The sequence below is a fragment of the Schistocerca cancellata genome, chromosome 11 (assembly GCF_023864275.1).
Source record: "Schistocerca cancellata isolate TAMUIC-IGC-003103 chromosome 11, iqSchCanc2.1, whole genome shotgun sequence".
Lineage (NCBI taxonomy): Eukaryota > Metazoa > Arthropoda > Insecta > Orthoptera > Acrididae > Schistocerca > Schistocerca cancellata.
The window spans coordinates 68,195,050-68,211,908 of NC_064636.1; the positions used below are offsets into that span (position 1 = coordinate 68,195,050).

The following is a 16,859-nucleotide window of genomic DNA, read 5'->3' on the forward strand; positions in this document are numbered from 1 at the left end:
TGCCGTTAGATGTGGCCACACTCTCCTCATGGTTCCTCGAGGTAGCAAAATTTGTCTGAACACATTGGAGTGGCCGGTCTGCTAGCAAACCTAGAGAGATAACATAAACAGCCCATTAGAAGTAAACTGTATATGTGTCCATCACACACTACAGAAAAGAGAAATGCCAAACATACTCTATGGACCATGCTAGTTCTCTGTTCTCTGAATGTGACTAACCCTAACTTTATCATGTGTATTCATGGTAGAAATCATACATTAGTATTAGTAACACAACTGTCAGTAATGGTAGCAGTAGTAGCAGTAGCAGCAGCAGCAGCAGCAGTAGTAGTAGATTCTGAAGAGAATTCAAGATGGTGGTAACAGCAATAGGGTCTTTTTATTGTATGATGGTAACATCGTTTACTATTTCAGTAGTAGTATAAGCAGTTGTTACAGTGCTCGTAGCAGTTGGTATAAAGAAAACTGTAAAATTTGGCAAAATAATTCGAAATAACTAAAAGCTATTGACTTTTTCTGTAACTCTAAAGGAACAAAAGAGTGTGAGAGGAAATATAGGCCATAGAAAATCTCCATGTGAAGCAGCAGATGTGTAGGATCTAAATGTTGCAGGCATAATGGCACAAAGAAATAAGAATAATAAAAAAAGTTGTATGATTGATATTCTGAACTCATTTTAATGCTCAGAGTAGAAAAAGTGAGTACACATGAAAGATTATCATGAAAAGTTACTTACATGAAGTACTCGGTTATTGGCTTTTAGAAAGAGGAAGATGATAAATATACACTGAACCGTCAAAGAAACTGATATAGGCATGTGTAATCAAATACACAGATACCTAAACAGGCAGCATACAGCACAGGAATTGGCAACGCCTATATAAGACACAAGTGCCTCGCGCAATTGTTAGATCGGTTACTACTGCTACAATGGCAGGTTATCGAGATTTAAGAGAGTTTGAACGAGATGTTATGGTTCGCGTGCGAGTGATGTGACACAGTATCTCCGTCGTAGCGATGAAGTGGGCAATTTCCCCTTACGACCGCTCCACAACTGAGCTGTGAATATCAGAAGTCTGGCAAAATACCAACTCTCTGACATAGCTGCGGCTGGAAAAGATCCTGCAAGAATGGGACCAACGACAACTGAAGAGGATCGTTCAAAATGACAGGAGTGCAACCTTTCCGCAAATTGCTCAGATTCCAACGCTGGGCCATCAACAAGTGTCAGTGTGCGAACCATCCAACGAGACATCATCGATATGGGCTTTCAGACCCGAAGGCCCACTAATGCACTCTCGATGACTGCACGACACAAGGCTTTACGCCTCGCCTGGGCCCGTCAACGCTGACATTGGACTGTTGACTACTGGAAATACGTTGTCTGGTCGGACGAGAGTCGTTTCAAATTGTATCAAGCGGTTGGATGTGAAGGGTATGGAGAGAACCTCATGAATCCATGGACCCTGAATATCAGCAGGTGACTGTTCAAGCTGTTGGAGGCTCTGTTATGGTGCGTGGAGTGAGCAGTTTGAGTGATATGGGACCTCTGATACGTCTAGGTAAGACTCTAACAGGTGACACGTATGTAAACATCCTGTCAGATCACCTGCATCCATTCATATCCATTGTTCATTCCAACGGACTTGGGCAAATACAGGAGGACAGTGCGACACCTTGCACGTCTAGAATTGCTACAGGGTGTCTCCAGAAACACTCTTCTCAGTTTAAACAGTTCCACTGGCCACCAAACTCGCTGGGAGGCGAACATTATTGAGCATATATGGGATCCCTTGCAACGTGCGGTTCAGAAGAGATCACCCCTGGTACTCTTACGGATTTATGTACAGCACTGCAGGATTCATGTTGTCAATTCCCTCCAGCACAACGTCAGACATTAGTTGAGTCCATGCAACGTCATGTTTTTGCGATATTTCTGCGTGCTCTCTGGGGCCCTAGACGAACTTAGGCAGGAGTATCAGTTTCTTTGCCTTTTCAGTGTATAAATGAATAGATAACCCTCTGGACAACGGTATGGGTAAGAGAGGCATAGATATGAATGGGTTACGACGAGGTCGATGGTGATCTTCCAGTCTGTTGTTCAGATGTGATCTACAGAATTTTCGATAATCAGTTTGTTCCCATTCAACTAAACATTGGGCCACTGTAATATATGAATGCTGCAAAATGTGATTATTGCACAGTGCGACCAACCAGCGAAATGGAGACCCGGAATGAGGTCACTTGCAAATCGATAGCTGCTTATAATGCTTCAGCATGCGTACAAAGCATCTCTGCGTCCTTCAAAGTGATCACTGAACATCTGCTCACAGGCCTGGTAACAATACTCAACACGATCAACACTAATGGGCTTTTGTATCTGCACAGAGAATCAGTTGTGATCGAATGAGGTGTACTTTAACAGAGCTACAATGACATCTGGTGGTGTCATCTGCATGTATCTCACTAAAAGAAAATCCAAAATTCTGACTTGTAAGAACAAACTGGCTGTTGCAATCGATCTCTGCATCGTTCTTTGGCTCCATGGGAAGAATACCATTTAGTTCCGAAATTGAATGTCACATCTTTGATTCCCCATTTATTTCTCTCTATTCACTATGCACGTGCAAACTGTGCTTATCCATTTGAAAAATCAGTAATTGTCTTCTATTATTACCACATTTGCTTTATATTATAGAACAATTAAAACCATGTTGCAATTTGAAGAGATCATATGTATTCGCTGTCTGCCCACCTCATCGTGTAATGGAAAACTTCTTACTGCAGACAGTTGTTACTTGACAGTGCCCGAAAGGCAGTTGGTCGAAAACTCATGGAACTGTAACGCTTCGATACAGCTGTAAGCTCTTAAAATTTAATTGCTCGGTTTTGTATATCTATTTGTAGTATGCAATGATCAATTTTTGCACTGTTGCATATGTAAATTACGACTTAGACAAGTAGCAGCGATTGGTAAAACGGAAACGTTGTCTTGGCTAGCTCTAGTCTGACTTTGTACTGGAGTGATGTGTAGCCTTCAGGTGGCCCCCACTGTGGACGGACACAGAGGTCGCTTCCTTTTGTGTTGCGGCATCCCCATGGCCCAGTGGTGACTCCCACACAGCTACTGTGCTGTTCGTCGTGTATCCACTGGCCGACGTGACACTCAGGAGTGTGGAAACTGATGCTGTCGCCATTATGGTCCCAGGGCAGAACCAGCTCCAGCCCCTGTGTGCTCTCATGGCACGGGAGCGTTGCTGGCATTGGGCAAGCAGAAGTTTCAGGAAGAGACATTGCAAACGCTAACAGCTTCGCACAACTTAGTATCACTGGTGTAATGCAACCTTTCCTATATTTATTTCCAGTTTTTCGTATTTTGAGTTGATTTAGATGTTATTCTTCGAGACAAAAGGCACGAAATAACACAAAGAAACTTTTTTAGCACTGATGTTTACCATCTGTGATTCCTAAAGTCTGGTCCCTGATCCCTAACATACACGCCACAAAATCTGATGGTCACTGAACCACGTTAAGTCCACTAAATGGTTTTTTCCATTCCAATTTCTGTGTTATTTACCTTCTTATATATTGAAAACCTGTGGTCCAATAGTTTTGGTATCACTCCAGCCCCTTGCATGCACCTTTCACATGTGATTTATTTCGTACAGACTATTGTTTCCTGTGCTGAGCTGCTGGTAAGAGGAAGTCATGAAATTGTGTAAACTGATTAGCTCAATGGTAAGTCATTCATCTTAGTGAACCCCCTACTATCGTTGTCAGTGTGTGTTCTACTATTCGTGTGTGGAGGACCCGTCTCCAGTAAGCTGCCCTCTATTCTCCATGTGATACACATTCCCAGGCAGGGACTCTCTGTAACTCTCAGTCACTGGAGACGGCAGCACTACCCCCACCTCTCAGCCCCACAGCGACCATGGCGGCTTCCTGTCACAGGTGGTTTCCCCACGACCCCCCAGACCAGTCCCCAATCTGATTGCGCCGCCGTCTCTCCACTAGAGATGGGCAAACTGAAACACGTAACTGTTTCGAAACAAATGAAACAGTACAATGTAATGTTTCGATACGCTGTTTCGAAACAGTGAAACAGTTTGTGTTTTGTAATCTAATAAACCTACACATTTTATTATCTTGAATGTCTACTGTATAAGTATGTCCCCATAAACACAAATGAGTTGCGAGAGCGCTAATCGTATCCCAGAAAGTATGAAATTATCACTTAGGCGTCTTGGCAGTTTCGTATTTCTGCAGAAAATGCGCTGCTTTCGTGTCGTGTGGCTTTCATACTTTTCAATTGGCTGAGGACAGCCATAGCTGAAGACAGAAAGGCCACCACGAACGGAACTGGAGGTGGGACAAACTGCAGAAACAACGGATATGCTACTAGAATTCCCACATTCCGTTAGTATGGGTAATATACCCATCCTGCTAATTGTCATGCACACAAAGGGAATCATTGAGGATAATAGGCACAGTGACTATAGACTCACAAATAACGCCAAATAATTCGAATAAATAACAAAATATAGCAGAAAAAAATTTTGTCTTTCAAGGTGTTTCGAACCGTTACTATAAATTCACAATGATTCCTAGTCCTTCCCGTTCACCATTACACTATCAGTGATATGTCAACAGATTGCTTGCAACTATACCTACATCAGATTTATGTAGATGTCTAACTGTCACTCTGCGCCTTTTTTTATTCAAAATGTTGTAGGCTTACTTACGTTTCTTAATATGATTACTGTACATGAAGAGAGAAGCGTATGTTATCAAAAAGTGTAATTTAACTGAATGATTTTCACATATTTATTATTTTGAATGTGAATAGTATGCGTTGTTTTATTGCTTGGTTAGTGTTTATAAAGCAGATATTACGTCATTTCGGAATATGACAGTCAGCTAGAAACGAAGCTTTATTTTCGGATATCTTAAGCTTCATGCTATTGTTTCTCACAAAGATTTTGACACTCTTGAAAGTGTTTCATGAAGTGGTATGTTAAATGTGTTTCAGTACCTGTGCCGAGCCCGAATCTCGTCCGACACAGAGGGGAATGAAACATCACTGTTTCGATACAATTAATCCGTTCCAAGCACTGGTGGACTGAAACAGCCTTATTTTGAAACAACGATACAGTTTCTGTGTCTGGCTCGAGACCGAATGTGGCCCAGTTATCCGAGACAGGGGTGGAATGAAACACCACTGTATCGAAACAGTGAACCGTAGCCGTTCCGAAACACTGAAACAGTTCCACGTATCGATACACTATATCGAAACATAGAAACAGTGGCCAAGTCTACTCTCCACTACCATCACATCACGTGCGCATTGTCAGCATTCACAGTGCAACCTGTGCGGCATTAACCAAGTGTTTTTCTCACAAAGTCTAATGCCACTTTGTCGCGTTTTTGCTAAAGCTGGAGTTATGGTTCTCATCGTTCGAGTAGGCAAGGAGAAAAGTGATTACGCACATTCTTCAATGCTTTCGGTGTGTCTTACATTCACTTCAGAACACAAGTGAGTCAATCAGTGCACTTACACAGGAAAGATGCTATAAAACTAAATTTCCTCTCCAATGATAGTGAAAGTACTTGTGTGTTGGAGGGCATTTTTGTTTTCAACTATAGTTTTCTATCTTCCAAATTAATCTACAGGGAATAGATTTGGAACACGGTTTTTATGCAATGCATCCCCACGAAACCTTGACATTATGGGAACAAATGTATGTTAAAATAAGTCCATGGCTATTCACGAAAGGAAATGTTGAAGGAATAATGAGAGTGGAAATACAAAGAAAGCAAAATACCACAGTGTAATTAAGATATGCGATATTGTGATGCGTATATCTTTAACTGCTTGTATTTCGCATACTTTCCTTTAAATCACGCTTTCAGACACTTCCATGTTGTCCCGTTCATGTATGTATATTTCCTGCTTATAACAAGTAGTTGCCCCACAGGGAGTGAGATAATCGCAACAATGGGAGGGCTGAGTCAGTGGAGAGCGCTGGGCTACCCTACTATAGGATATGTATATATGTATATGAGATCCTCTGTTGGTAGTGTTCGGAAATCTTTCATTGAAAGATCAGACTCAACGGACATTGGAGTCCGGCTAGTCATGCTCAGAATGCCTGACAGTTAAGGCAGCTGCTCGTCATAATGAGGAAGTCCAGGCAGTGCTATTGTGGTTGCAGGTGAATGCAGACGTTTGCATCAATATGCACCTGACCAGTTGTAAACACCCCCTACAGCTGAGGGTCTTTCACAGATGTCCTGACTACAGTTCCTTTATTCATTACACAGCAGTTTCTACGTAAATACATCATGAAGATGACTTACCTTTTTTTAAAAAATCAATGCAGTGGACACCAATATTTGGCTTTATGAATAATACATCAATCTTACAGTGAATATCGGACCCCTACATCACGTCATCGGCAATGCTGTTCATCTTAATACTAAAGGAAATGCATTGGGTACCAGGCCCAGAACTAACAACACTGATGGTAATAAACATGCCTAGTGAATTGAACAATTAAGTAATGCATAATACTCTAGTCTCTGATACTACTTTGGTCAGGGGGTAATATGAGATCCAAATAAATGTTTTTACTTTAATAAGTGGGTAGTAAGATATGTTTGACTGGATTAAAAAAAAGAAACGTATTCTCTCCTATGCAGTGATTCAAGGAATTCTAGTCTTGATTACATAGTACCATCAACCATGTGTGGCCAGCTGATCTCATGTACCTGTACATTTAAAAGCCTCATGAGGATAGACAGGCACACATCACACCAGACAGACATGGAAGAGACAGAACAGAACAGGACGGTGCCAGGTATTCGTTAAAGTGGGCACATGGAGACAGTGTGAGTTATTTGCCACAAGAGAAGTTGCATGATACAACAAACAAGAAGGAAATATAATGGAAGAGATTAAAGAGATGCAACATCGCGAGGAATACTTCACAAAAAGTCGTGAAAGCGGTCAATGAAAGAAAACAAAGAGTTATATTTACCAGAAACACAATAATCAATGTTAAACTCGACTTCAGTCAGAAATTACACACGACAACGGAAGCACTTTACACCACAAGAACACCATACAAAAAATTAAGAAAACTTCCAGGAAGCAACCACAACAGGTCACCAAAAAGCGAAAAAACAATGAACGGATTAACCTGAGGAGGAAATATGAGTTACAACAGAAAATAAAACTAACTGGCACAGTAGTTTACAAAAGGAGCGAAAAATTCGTTGGCTATAAGGCTAAGAAAATCATTTTGGAAAACATAGCACAAGTAGTTTGAAAATGGAATGAAAAATTGGTTGGCAATGAGTCCCGGAATATCAGTTTGGATAGTAGGAGATATGTTGAGGAAGAGTATGTAGGAATGATGCCTTGAAGAATAACTCTGTACAGCAAAAATAATGTCAAGATTTTCCTCCCTGGTGGGCAGTAGAGTGTCGTGTGGACCATTAGAACATCTTACAGGCGTTGGAAGACTAAAACAAAGTGTTTTAAAAGTAAAACCTATCCAATCGTAAGTAAAAATACAAACACTGGAAAAGAATGTTTGCACAAGAAAGCGAAGCTCCGTGTTCTGACCTTGATGGACAAATCAGAGGAGTGTGGTGTCAGCACAACGGTCTCCAGCTGTTGCCGGCTCCCTAGACGTCAGAGCCGGTATGTCTCAGTCAGTTGCCTCGTGGCATGGCCGCGCTGTTTGAGGCGCCATGTACAGATAATGCGGCCCCTCACTCCAGAGTCCACTCTAGGGCATGGGTGTGTGTTACTCTTAGCATAAGTTTAAGGAGAGTGTACGTCTAGGGACCGATGCCCTCAACAGTTTGATCCCTTAGGGATTCACACACACACACACACACACACACACACACACACACACACACACACACACACACATAGTTAGTTGGCATCATGAGGCTGACTGCATTTCATCCCAGGGCTCTCAGCAAGGGAATATCCTGGGCAGTACCAGAAATCAACCCCATGTCTTCTACATACCTCCAGATATGGTGACCACTCAGCTATGTAGGCAGACATGTTTACACATAAACATTATATACAATTTCCTTACAAGAAGAAGTCAATAAGAACCAAATACTTGGTCATTGCACGGTAAGTAACCTAGCTGACGTGGGTGAGAAGGAAATTTCATTTAGAGATGGAATAAACTGTAATACATCAACAGTTTTGAAAGATGGAACAGGCTTAGTGGCATGGCTGCAGAATCTGTTATTAGTTAAAAAATTTCACACTCGTCTATAGAAAATAGAATAAGTGGGAATACACAGCTAATATCGTTGACCCAGCTCGGTCATTAGGGCAACATTTAAATGGCGTGATACTCAAAGAGATACAGATGCCAAACCTTAATGTTAATGAGATAAAATCTTCGGATATACACAATGTTTGAATTTCATTGTACTTATACAACAGCCCACAGCAGGAGTATATGGAAAAAAATGGAAATGAGCGTCTAGCATTATTGGCCGGGAGGCCTCATCCAGGGAAGCCCAGCCTTCAATGCAAGTCGTAATTCAGTCGACGCCATATTGGGCGACATGCGCAATAGTGATGAGGATCAAATGTTGATGAGGACAACACAACACCTAGTCCAGGAGGGAAGAAAATCTTCAACCCAGCCGGGAATCGAACCCCAGCCTGCTGCATTGGAGAGAAGCACGTTACCATCCAGCTAAGCAGGCGGACTTATAGAGAATATATACACTTACTGATGAGACCGCGATGTTGAATGCTTTCTGTTCGCGTTGCAGGAAGTCACGTGGCAAAGAGACGAATGGGGAGGAATTTAGTGACATTGCAGGCGCAAGTTGGTAATGTGATCTATATAAGTGACTTTGACAAAGGGAAGTTTGTGATGGCCCTGCGTCTGGTAACGAGCGTCTCGGAAATGGCGAAGCTTGTTACTACTATCGATAGTACTTATAGAGACTGGTTGAAGTATTGTAGAGTAAACGACAAGGTGTTGGGCATCGATGATTCATCTTAGAAAGTGGAGGTACCTGGCTTGCCCTCTCCGTAAAGCTGGATAGGTATCGACCTGTGGCAGATCTGGCGAGAGAGTTCAATGCTGCTGTGGGGACAAGTGGTTTCGAGCTCACCTTTGTGCCCACACTGTTGAACTTGCGGCTCCATAGCAGACGAATCCTGGATATTCCCACTTTCACACAGTGGCGTCGTCAGTTGCGGTTGCAATGCACACAGGGTCACTAAGGTGGGACCACAGATCAATGGACACGTGCCGTCTGCCGTCTGGTCGGTGAATCACGTCTCATGTTACACTAGGTCGATAGTCGTGTCCACATGCGCTGTAATCCAGGTGAACAGTTACATGAGACAACACCGCACCGTGAATTCGGGTTGGTGGGGGCAATATTAAGCTCTGGTGGGCATTCACTTAGACTTTTGTGGCACCAGAGGTAGTAATCAAAGGATGCGTAGCAGCTGCAGACTACATGAACATTGTGACACCTTAACTTTTCACGGCGAATTGAATGTTCAAGTAACTTACGGGTTTGCTTCCGGGTGACATCGTTGAACACCGCCAATATTTCGACAGGAGCGCACCCTGTCATTCTCAAGGCTGGGCAGGATATGCATTCTATGATACTTCGTGTTTTTCGCAATGGCGATTGAATCTCGCAGTAGAGCAACAGCCCATATCATAACTGTGGTGCAGTAATTTGAGGAGCATGATAGTGGACTGACACTGATGTACTGACCGCGAAATTAATCAATCTGAACCTTGTGGAACACATCTGGGATATTACTGGACGCCAGCTCCACATTCACAATCTGCTGGCCCACAGATGAAGCGAATTCTGTAATCTGCACATAGACATGGCTGCTCTCATCACGTATTGATCGACCTCCAACGACGAAAAAGATACCATGGCACAAGGATGTACTGGATGAAATCATCTCTGTTTCACGAGATCGTTTTAACGTAGCATTGTGCAAATGATGACAAACTGTCAACACAGGGCCGGCTGAGGTGGCCGAGCGGTTCTAGGCGCTACAGTCTGGAACCGCGCGATGCGATGCGATGCAGGTTCGAATCCTGCCTCGGGCATGGATGTGTGTGATGTCCTTAGGTTAGTTAGGTTTAAGTAGTTCTAAGTTCTAGGGGACTGATGACCTCAGAAGTTAAGTCCCATAGTGCTCAGAGCCATTTGAACCATTTGTTAACACAGGAACCGCATTGTCACGAAAGATGACAGAAAAACACGAATGAATGTTATTCTATGTGCCTCCATGACATGTACAAACAATGAAATAACAAACTAATTATTTTTGAAGACTAAGCGGATAATGTCTATTACCAATATATCACCATTAATATTAGAAACGAGGCAAGCAGCTGTGAGAAAGAATGGCAGTGAAGACCAAACATCAGCATTACAGATTGGATTGGAGACTAAAATGGCAGTGCAGGCACCAACAGAACTGTTAACAGGTGAGGACGGAATGCAACGTCAGATCTTGGGAGAAATTATGTATAAGATTCTTTAGGCATCGCACCACCCCAGTTGTGAATCCAGAGACAACTAGTGTGCTGGTGTAAGCTGGCGCCAGCGCTCCACGTGGCACAGAGGTTGCAAGAAGATCTATAATAGACACTGGGGAAAGTGTGCCTATCAGGAGAGAGGCCAAAGACAAACGCGCTAGAAACGCGCCGCCAACGCCGTCTAGACCATCCGTATTTAGATCGCCGCCAGGGACCGAAGGGCCAGTCAGTCAGTTGTCCAATGAGTCAACGAATCGACCCTTCAGTCACAGCGAAGTTCCACAGTATTGTACGTAATGGACTGGTACTTCAACATGAGTGTGGCCAAAGTGAACTGTTACAGGAGAACTTATACCACAACACCTGGACTATCTGAAGTTGAGTAACTTCTTGTTCCTGTGAATATAGAACCCCGTTAATATATGTATGCAGTTTGTGAGGATACCGGCCAGCAAACAAGATCCTCTGGTTGCTTCCCATGGTACAAGTCTACAGAGAAAACGAGGCGACACAAAAAGTAGAGATCTGGAGGATATCGTTGCAGATGAAATTACTGTGGAGGATAACGAGAGTGGACTACTCGATTTTGCCAAATATCATCAACGATAAACAAGAGAACATTCATAGAATACTTTTTTCACGTGCACGAGCTTTTAATCAAACCAGTAGTTCTTACGATTTTATTGACAGGCTGATGGTGCTCTCCCAAAAGAAGTAAAATGGATCATCACCTCAATATTCTATATTGATATTATTACTCAATTCTTACTACAAAATCGACATTGTTACAAAACAGTGCACTAAAATTGCTTCTGAAAGGCAATCTAACCCCATAGAAACACTGTACTACAGCAGGTAAAAGCAGGTCATATCCATTGCGGAATCTACAAATACATTCTGAATCTCACCTCTATCTACAATTCACAAGTAGGATATTTTGCTTGGATTTTGACAACTTGAAAGATTTATTTAATGTTTTAGTTACTATGGCTATGAGAAAAATGAGATTTAGTGAACAGATGACAAACATGATGTAGGTTGCTATAATACTGTAAATTAAAAGCCTGATTCGTCAAATACGGCTGCTGTCAGCAACATCACACGCAAATGATGTGGAAACGCTTCTCTAAACACTTAAAACACTTGAGATTTCCAGCATGAGGACGATATCTCAGGAATGAAATCAGTTTGCTGACCTACAAGTAGGAAGATCTGCATGAAATGAAATAAGTTTTAAGTTGATACGTCTAAGTGACAGTAATTGTAAAAAAAAATGCCAGGTCATCAGCTCATGAAACTAACATAAACATGAAGTTGAATAAATTGAGGAGAACATCCTATTGGGACGTCCATACGTTCCCAAGCTGAGAAACATGGTCTCAGTTAATTGTAAGCAAAAACATAAGGTATTGCTTGGCACGACGCAGGACTACGACACAATAATTTCGGACGATGCAAATCAGTAACCTTTATAAATCCATACATCATGTGTAAAATAAATTATTTAGCAGCACTCCCTCCACTGTCCACAGCATTTCCTAACAGAAGAAAGGCTGTGGTGTTTCAGTTCCTATGACATGGCCACATCTCGAAGGCTGCATTTAGTACCACATAGATACTGAGCACACAAATGCTGGTGGCAGTTCAAATGGTTCAAATGGCTCTGAGCACTATGGGACTTAACATCTATGGTCATCAGTCCCCTAGAACTTAGAACTACTTAAACCTAACTAACTTAAGGACAGCACACAACACCCAGCCATCACGAGGAAGAGAAAATCCCTGACCCCGCCGGGAATCGAACCCGGGAACCCGGGCGTGGGAAGCGAGAACGCTACCGCACAACCACGAGATGCGGGCACTGGTGGCAGTCACAAACGCTGGAACTCTATCAGTGGTGCTGAATATCACTGAGGTGAAGAAAACACAGCAAAACAACCACAGTGCTATACAGAAATATCTTTCATTTTAACTGTAACTCCCCAACAAAGATAATACAGTCTTTCAGAAACTCGTCCACCCAGAACATCTGTTGAATTGGAGTATGGGGATCTCGTGATTGTGAGGCAGCCAACTCATCAGGTTCCAGTAACTGCAGAGTAATAATGGGAGCACATTGTAGACTAAATCTGGTCATAGTCAGTTTGCATCTGGTTACCATTCCAACAGCAGGAGTCATAGATAAAACGGCTGCACGTGAACCATACTAGTTGCTCCTTATTACAATGCCTGATTGGACAGCTTGGGGTCTGCATCATATTTGTAGGGTATTTTTGAATTTGTGGATATGACTTTTACCTCTATCAGTGGTATTTCAAAAAAAGGAGTACCATTTGCTGGTATTCCATCATATACCGTTAGTCCCTGTCAACCGCTGCACACACCATAGGCAGGCAAAAGCACACAGCCTCCACTGGGGGCACACCTAGTAAAGGACTGTGGAGATCAAAACCACTTCCAGGCTGTTGGCCACTGTAGTCGTTCACAAATAACTTTCCCTGTATCGTCATTCGACAGGAAAGAGTCAAGAAGCGTTACACAGATTCGTCACAATATTAACAGCCATTCCAAGTATAAGAACTGTATGATTTTCTGTCGAAACAACTACATCAGGAACATCACATAAATGTAGTATTCATAGAACAAGAAAGCGGAGGTGACTGATTGATGGATACTGGATTTCTCAGCTGTAATATGTCATGTGGTAGGATAATAACATGAATTTGTTCTTTATCACCTTTAGATTAAAAACAAATTGCTACGTCTTATACAGAAGGAGATAAAACACAAAGTTTGTAGTATCAGATTGTGGTTATTATCTGTTAGGCTCATGATGGTAAATCCGATACGCGTAAATGACATTATGCATTTCTGAGGACATAGATCAATGGTAAGAAGTCTACAGTGTGTTCAGGGGGCCAAGATTTCCTTGGAGCAGAGCTTCGAATCGTGATCTGGCAAGTGCTACAAACATAAATTTGCTATTATAACCTGCAGATTTTGTTGTTGCCTACAGACAGATAGCACTGCAAGAGTTTATATTCAAATTGTGTGTGTGTGTGAGTGTGTGTGTGTGTGTGTGTGTGTGTGTGTGTGTGTGTTTGTGTGTGTGTGTGTGTGTGTAATAGATAGTATCTGTGAGTGCTCTTATTTTGCAAGCACTTTGTTTGTTAAGTGACCACTTGTGCATACCTATGTGTCAACAAAGTCTTCCTTTATAGGGGCAGAGCAGAAAAGTTACTTTCACTGCTGCATCTGATATATTTCGACCAAACAGTTTTCTCGTAAAAAGTAGCTTTCTCTGTTTGATTAAGCTGTTTCAGGATATTTGGTAATAACTCTGCTGATTTTTTCTCCATAACAGGAAATATTCCTTAAATATCAAGGGATGTGATTAGCTTTTTGTGCTGCGTTTCCTTATGGCAGAAGGTATTAGTGCACACAGAACACTACTAGTGGCAGCATGACGTAGCTCTTTCAGTCAAGGGCCGTGACTGCTTAACACTAGCATCTGGTTTTGAAGTAAGTTAGTGTAGGGAATGAATGCGAGAAAATGTAGCGACTGAACTTCTTGAGAGATGCGGTGTGGGAAATATAATTAGAAGCGAAGGAAGGATTTGAGAAGACGGTACTGCTGTGGTTATGTATCTTAAACTACCAAGACTTTAGGCTACTCTGGGCTGTAGAAGGGAGAGAATTGTAGATTCATTGGTTGTCACTGCATGGATGTGTTTTCAGAGGTCACAGTCCGTGACTGCTTAACACTAGCATCTGGTTTTGAAGTAAGTTAGTGTAGGGAATGAATGTAAGAAAATGTAGCGACTGAACTTCTTGAGAGATGCGGTGTGGGAAATATAATTAGGAGCGAATGAAGGATTTGAGAAGACGATACTGCTGTGGTTATGTATCTTAAACTACCAAGACTTTAGGCTACTCTGGGCTGTAGAAGGGAGAGAATTGTAGATTCATTGGTTGTCACTGCATGGATGTGTTTTCAGAGGTCACAGTCCTGCTCCTGCGATTGTTTTCTTCATGATGTCTTCGTGTTTCTAGTAATGTATGAGAATATCTCTGTATTTTGCAGGAGCCTTCGTGGAGAGGAGAAGGACCAGAGACTGATCCAGGCAGCTAAGGAGGGGGCAGTGGAGGAGCTGCTGATGCTCCTCAGGGCTAAGGCAGATCTGGGGGCGACGGACGAGGACAACAAGACAGCGCTCCACTGGGCGGCCGCTGGGGGCCACACAGTGGCAGTGAGGTGTCTGCTAATGGCAGGTGCTGACGTGGGTGCGAGGGACAACTCGCTGCAGACTCCCCTGCACGGGGCTGCACTGAACGGCCACGCGGCTCTTGTGCAGCTGCTGGTGGCGTCCTCTGCCGACCCCAACGCCAGGGATGAGGATGGGTGGACGCCGCTGCACTCTGCGGCATTCACAGGACAGGCAGAGGCTGTGACAGCACTGCTGGAGGCAGGGGCCAACAAGAGGGCCGTGGACAACATCGGCAAAACCCCGCAGGACATTGCCAGACAGTACAACCACCAGCAGCTGATACACGTGCTATCATAAAGCTAGCAGTCTCACAAATGTCTGTGAAATAAAATAAATGAAGATTTTTGACAATACCCTTCATTTGTCTTAGAATAATGCAAACAAAGAAACTGCAGTCGTCCTCTGTATCCATATTTATGCAACATTTGTAACTACTGTAGGAACATCAAAAGAATAATGATAGAGGGAGATGTACACTGATCAACCAGAACACTCTGACCACCAACCTACTACCAATATAAACACAACAAAGCGGCAGCAGCACCACATGGCGACGAATGGCTGCCAGTCATACACCTGCACAGTGCTCCTAGTATCAGTGTGCACGCTGTCTGCGTGTTGAATCTGTCTGAGTTTGATCGAGGGTAGTTTGTGATTGCCCAGAGGTTCAGCTCGAGCATTTCGGAAACTGCACAACTTGTCTGAGGAGTGCTGTGGCGAGTGTCTTCATCATGTGATGAAACGAATGTGAAGCTACGTCCAGGCGTCCTGGAGTTGGGCAGCCACCCCCCATCACAGGTGAATGTCGTAGGCTGTGTAGACTCGTAAACCAGGACAAGCGGCGATCTGTGGGCAGAGTACAAGTGGGTCTGAACACACAGTGCACCAAACACTGCTAACAATGAGCCTCCGTAGCCTACAACCCATGCATGTGCCAATGTTAACACCACAAAATCGGCAACTGTGACTGAAATGAGCATGTGACCATTGGCAGTGGAAGTTGTTGCAGTGGCAGAGCGTTGCATGGTCTGATGAATCCCAATATCTTTTTCGCCATGCACACGGGAGGTCGTGAATCCTTTTTCTTCCAGGGAAGGGAGACGTACTGCAGGAGGGAGACATGCTGGCAGTAGCTCCATTATGCTCTGAGGAACATTCACATGGGTGTCCATGGTCTAGTGGTACCATGACTATCAAGGAGTATCGTACGCTCGTGGCAGACCACGTATAGCTGTTCAGTGGCGATTTCCAGCTGATGTGCTGGCTTCCCAAGTCACCAGATCTTAACCAGATCGAACAAATCTGTGATGTTATTTTATGGGGCATCACAGCTCATCGCACCCACCATCACCCCCACCACGGAATTTATGGGAAGGTGAATTGTATGTGGTGATTTAGTACCAGCTCCCTCCTGTGACCTAAAAACGCCGCATTGCTTCCATGTCAGACGAGTCTCCGCTGTTATACGTGTCGAAGGTCGACATACTGCCTATTAGGTAGGTGGTCACATTGTTCTGGCTGATCAGTGTGTAATGTAAAGAAAACATAAAAGGGCTTCCTTTTGTGAAAATTTATCAAATATCGAAAAATACACTACTAATTATCTAAAATATTTAATTACTGAAAATTGCTTGGCAGGAACATGTTTCGTGCCAAAAATTATCATAATTTTCTCCATAACAAAGTATCGACATAAAAGTTCTGTAGTTGGAATGCATCTTTAGTTCGGACCTACGAAGAATTTACCTCTATCTGTCATGCAGATTGTCCAGAAACTTGCATCTGTACTTAAGATGTGGTATTATGAGGAATATTCACACCACTTTCGTCCTGATTCTAGACTGAATTTACACGTTTCAATAACTACTTTGTTCAATTACATTCAGACGTTGTTACTAATATTCGCGCATTGTTACCTGCTTATCACCTGAAATTGCGTTATCAGTGTATTCTCAATTAAAAATAATGGTACAACAACCTCCAGTGCTGCAGTAAGCAGACTTATTACGACGCATAATCT

General features: G+C 42.9%; 1 protein-coding gene across 1 annotated transcript in view; it reads left to right on the forward strand.

The window, feature by feature from the left end:
* LOC126108600 (ankyrin repeat, PH and SEC7 domain containing protein secG-like) overlaps window positions 1–15,192 on the forward strand; it is a 52,582-nt gene extending 37,390 nt beyond the window's left edge. Inside the window, exon 6 of the mRNA XM_049913901.1 lies at window positions 14,656–15,192. Within this exon, the coding sequence (XP_049769858.1) occupies window positions 14,656–15,136 (481 nt within the window). The 3' untranslated portion in view covers window positions 15,137–15,192. The remainder of the gene's footprint in view (window positions 1–14,655) is intronic.
* Window positions 15,193–16,859: the final 1,667 nt, after the last annotated feature.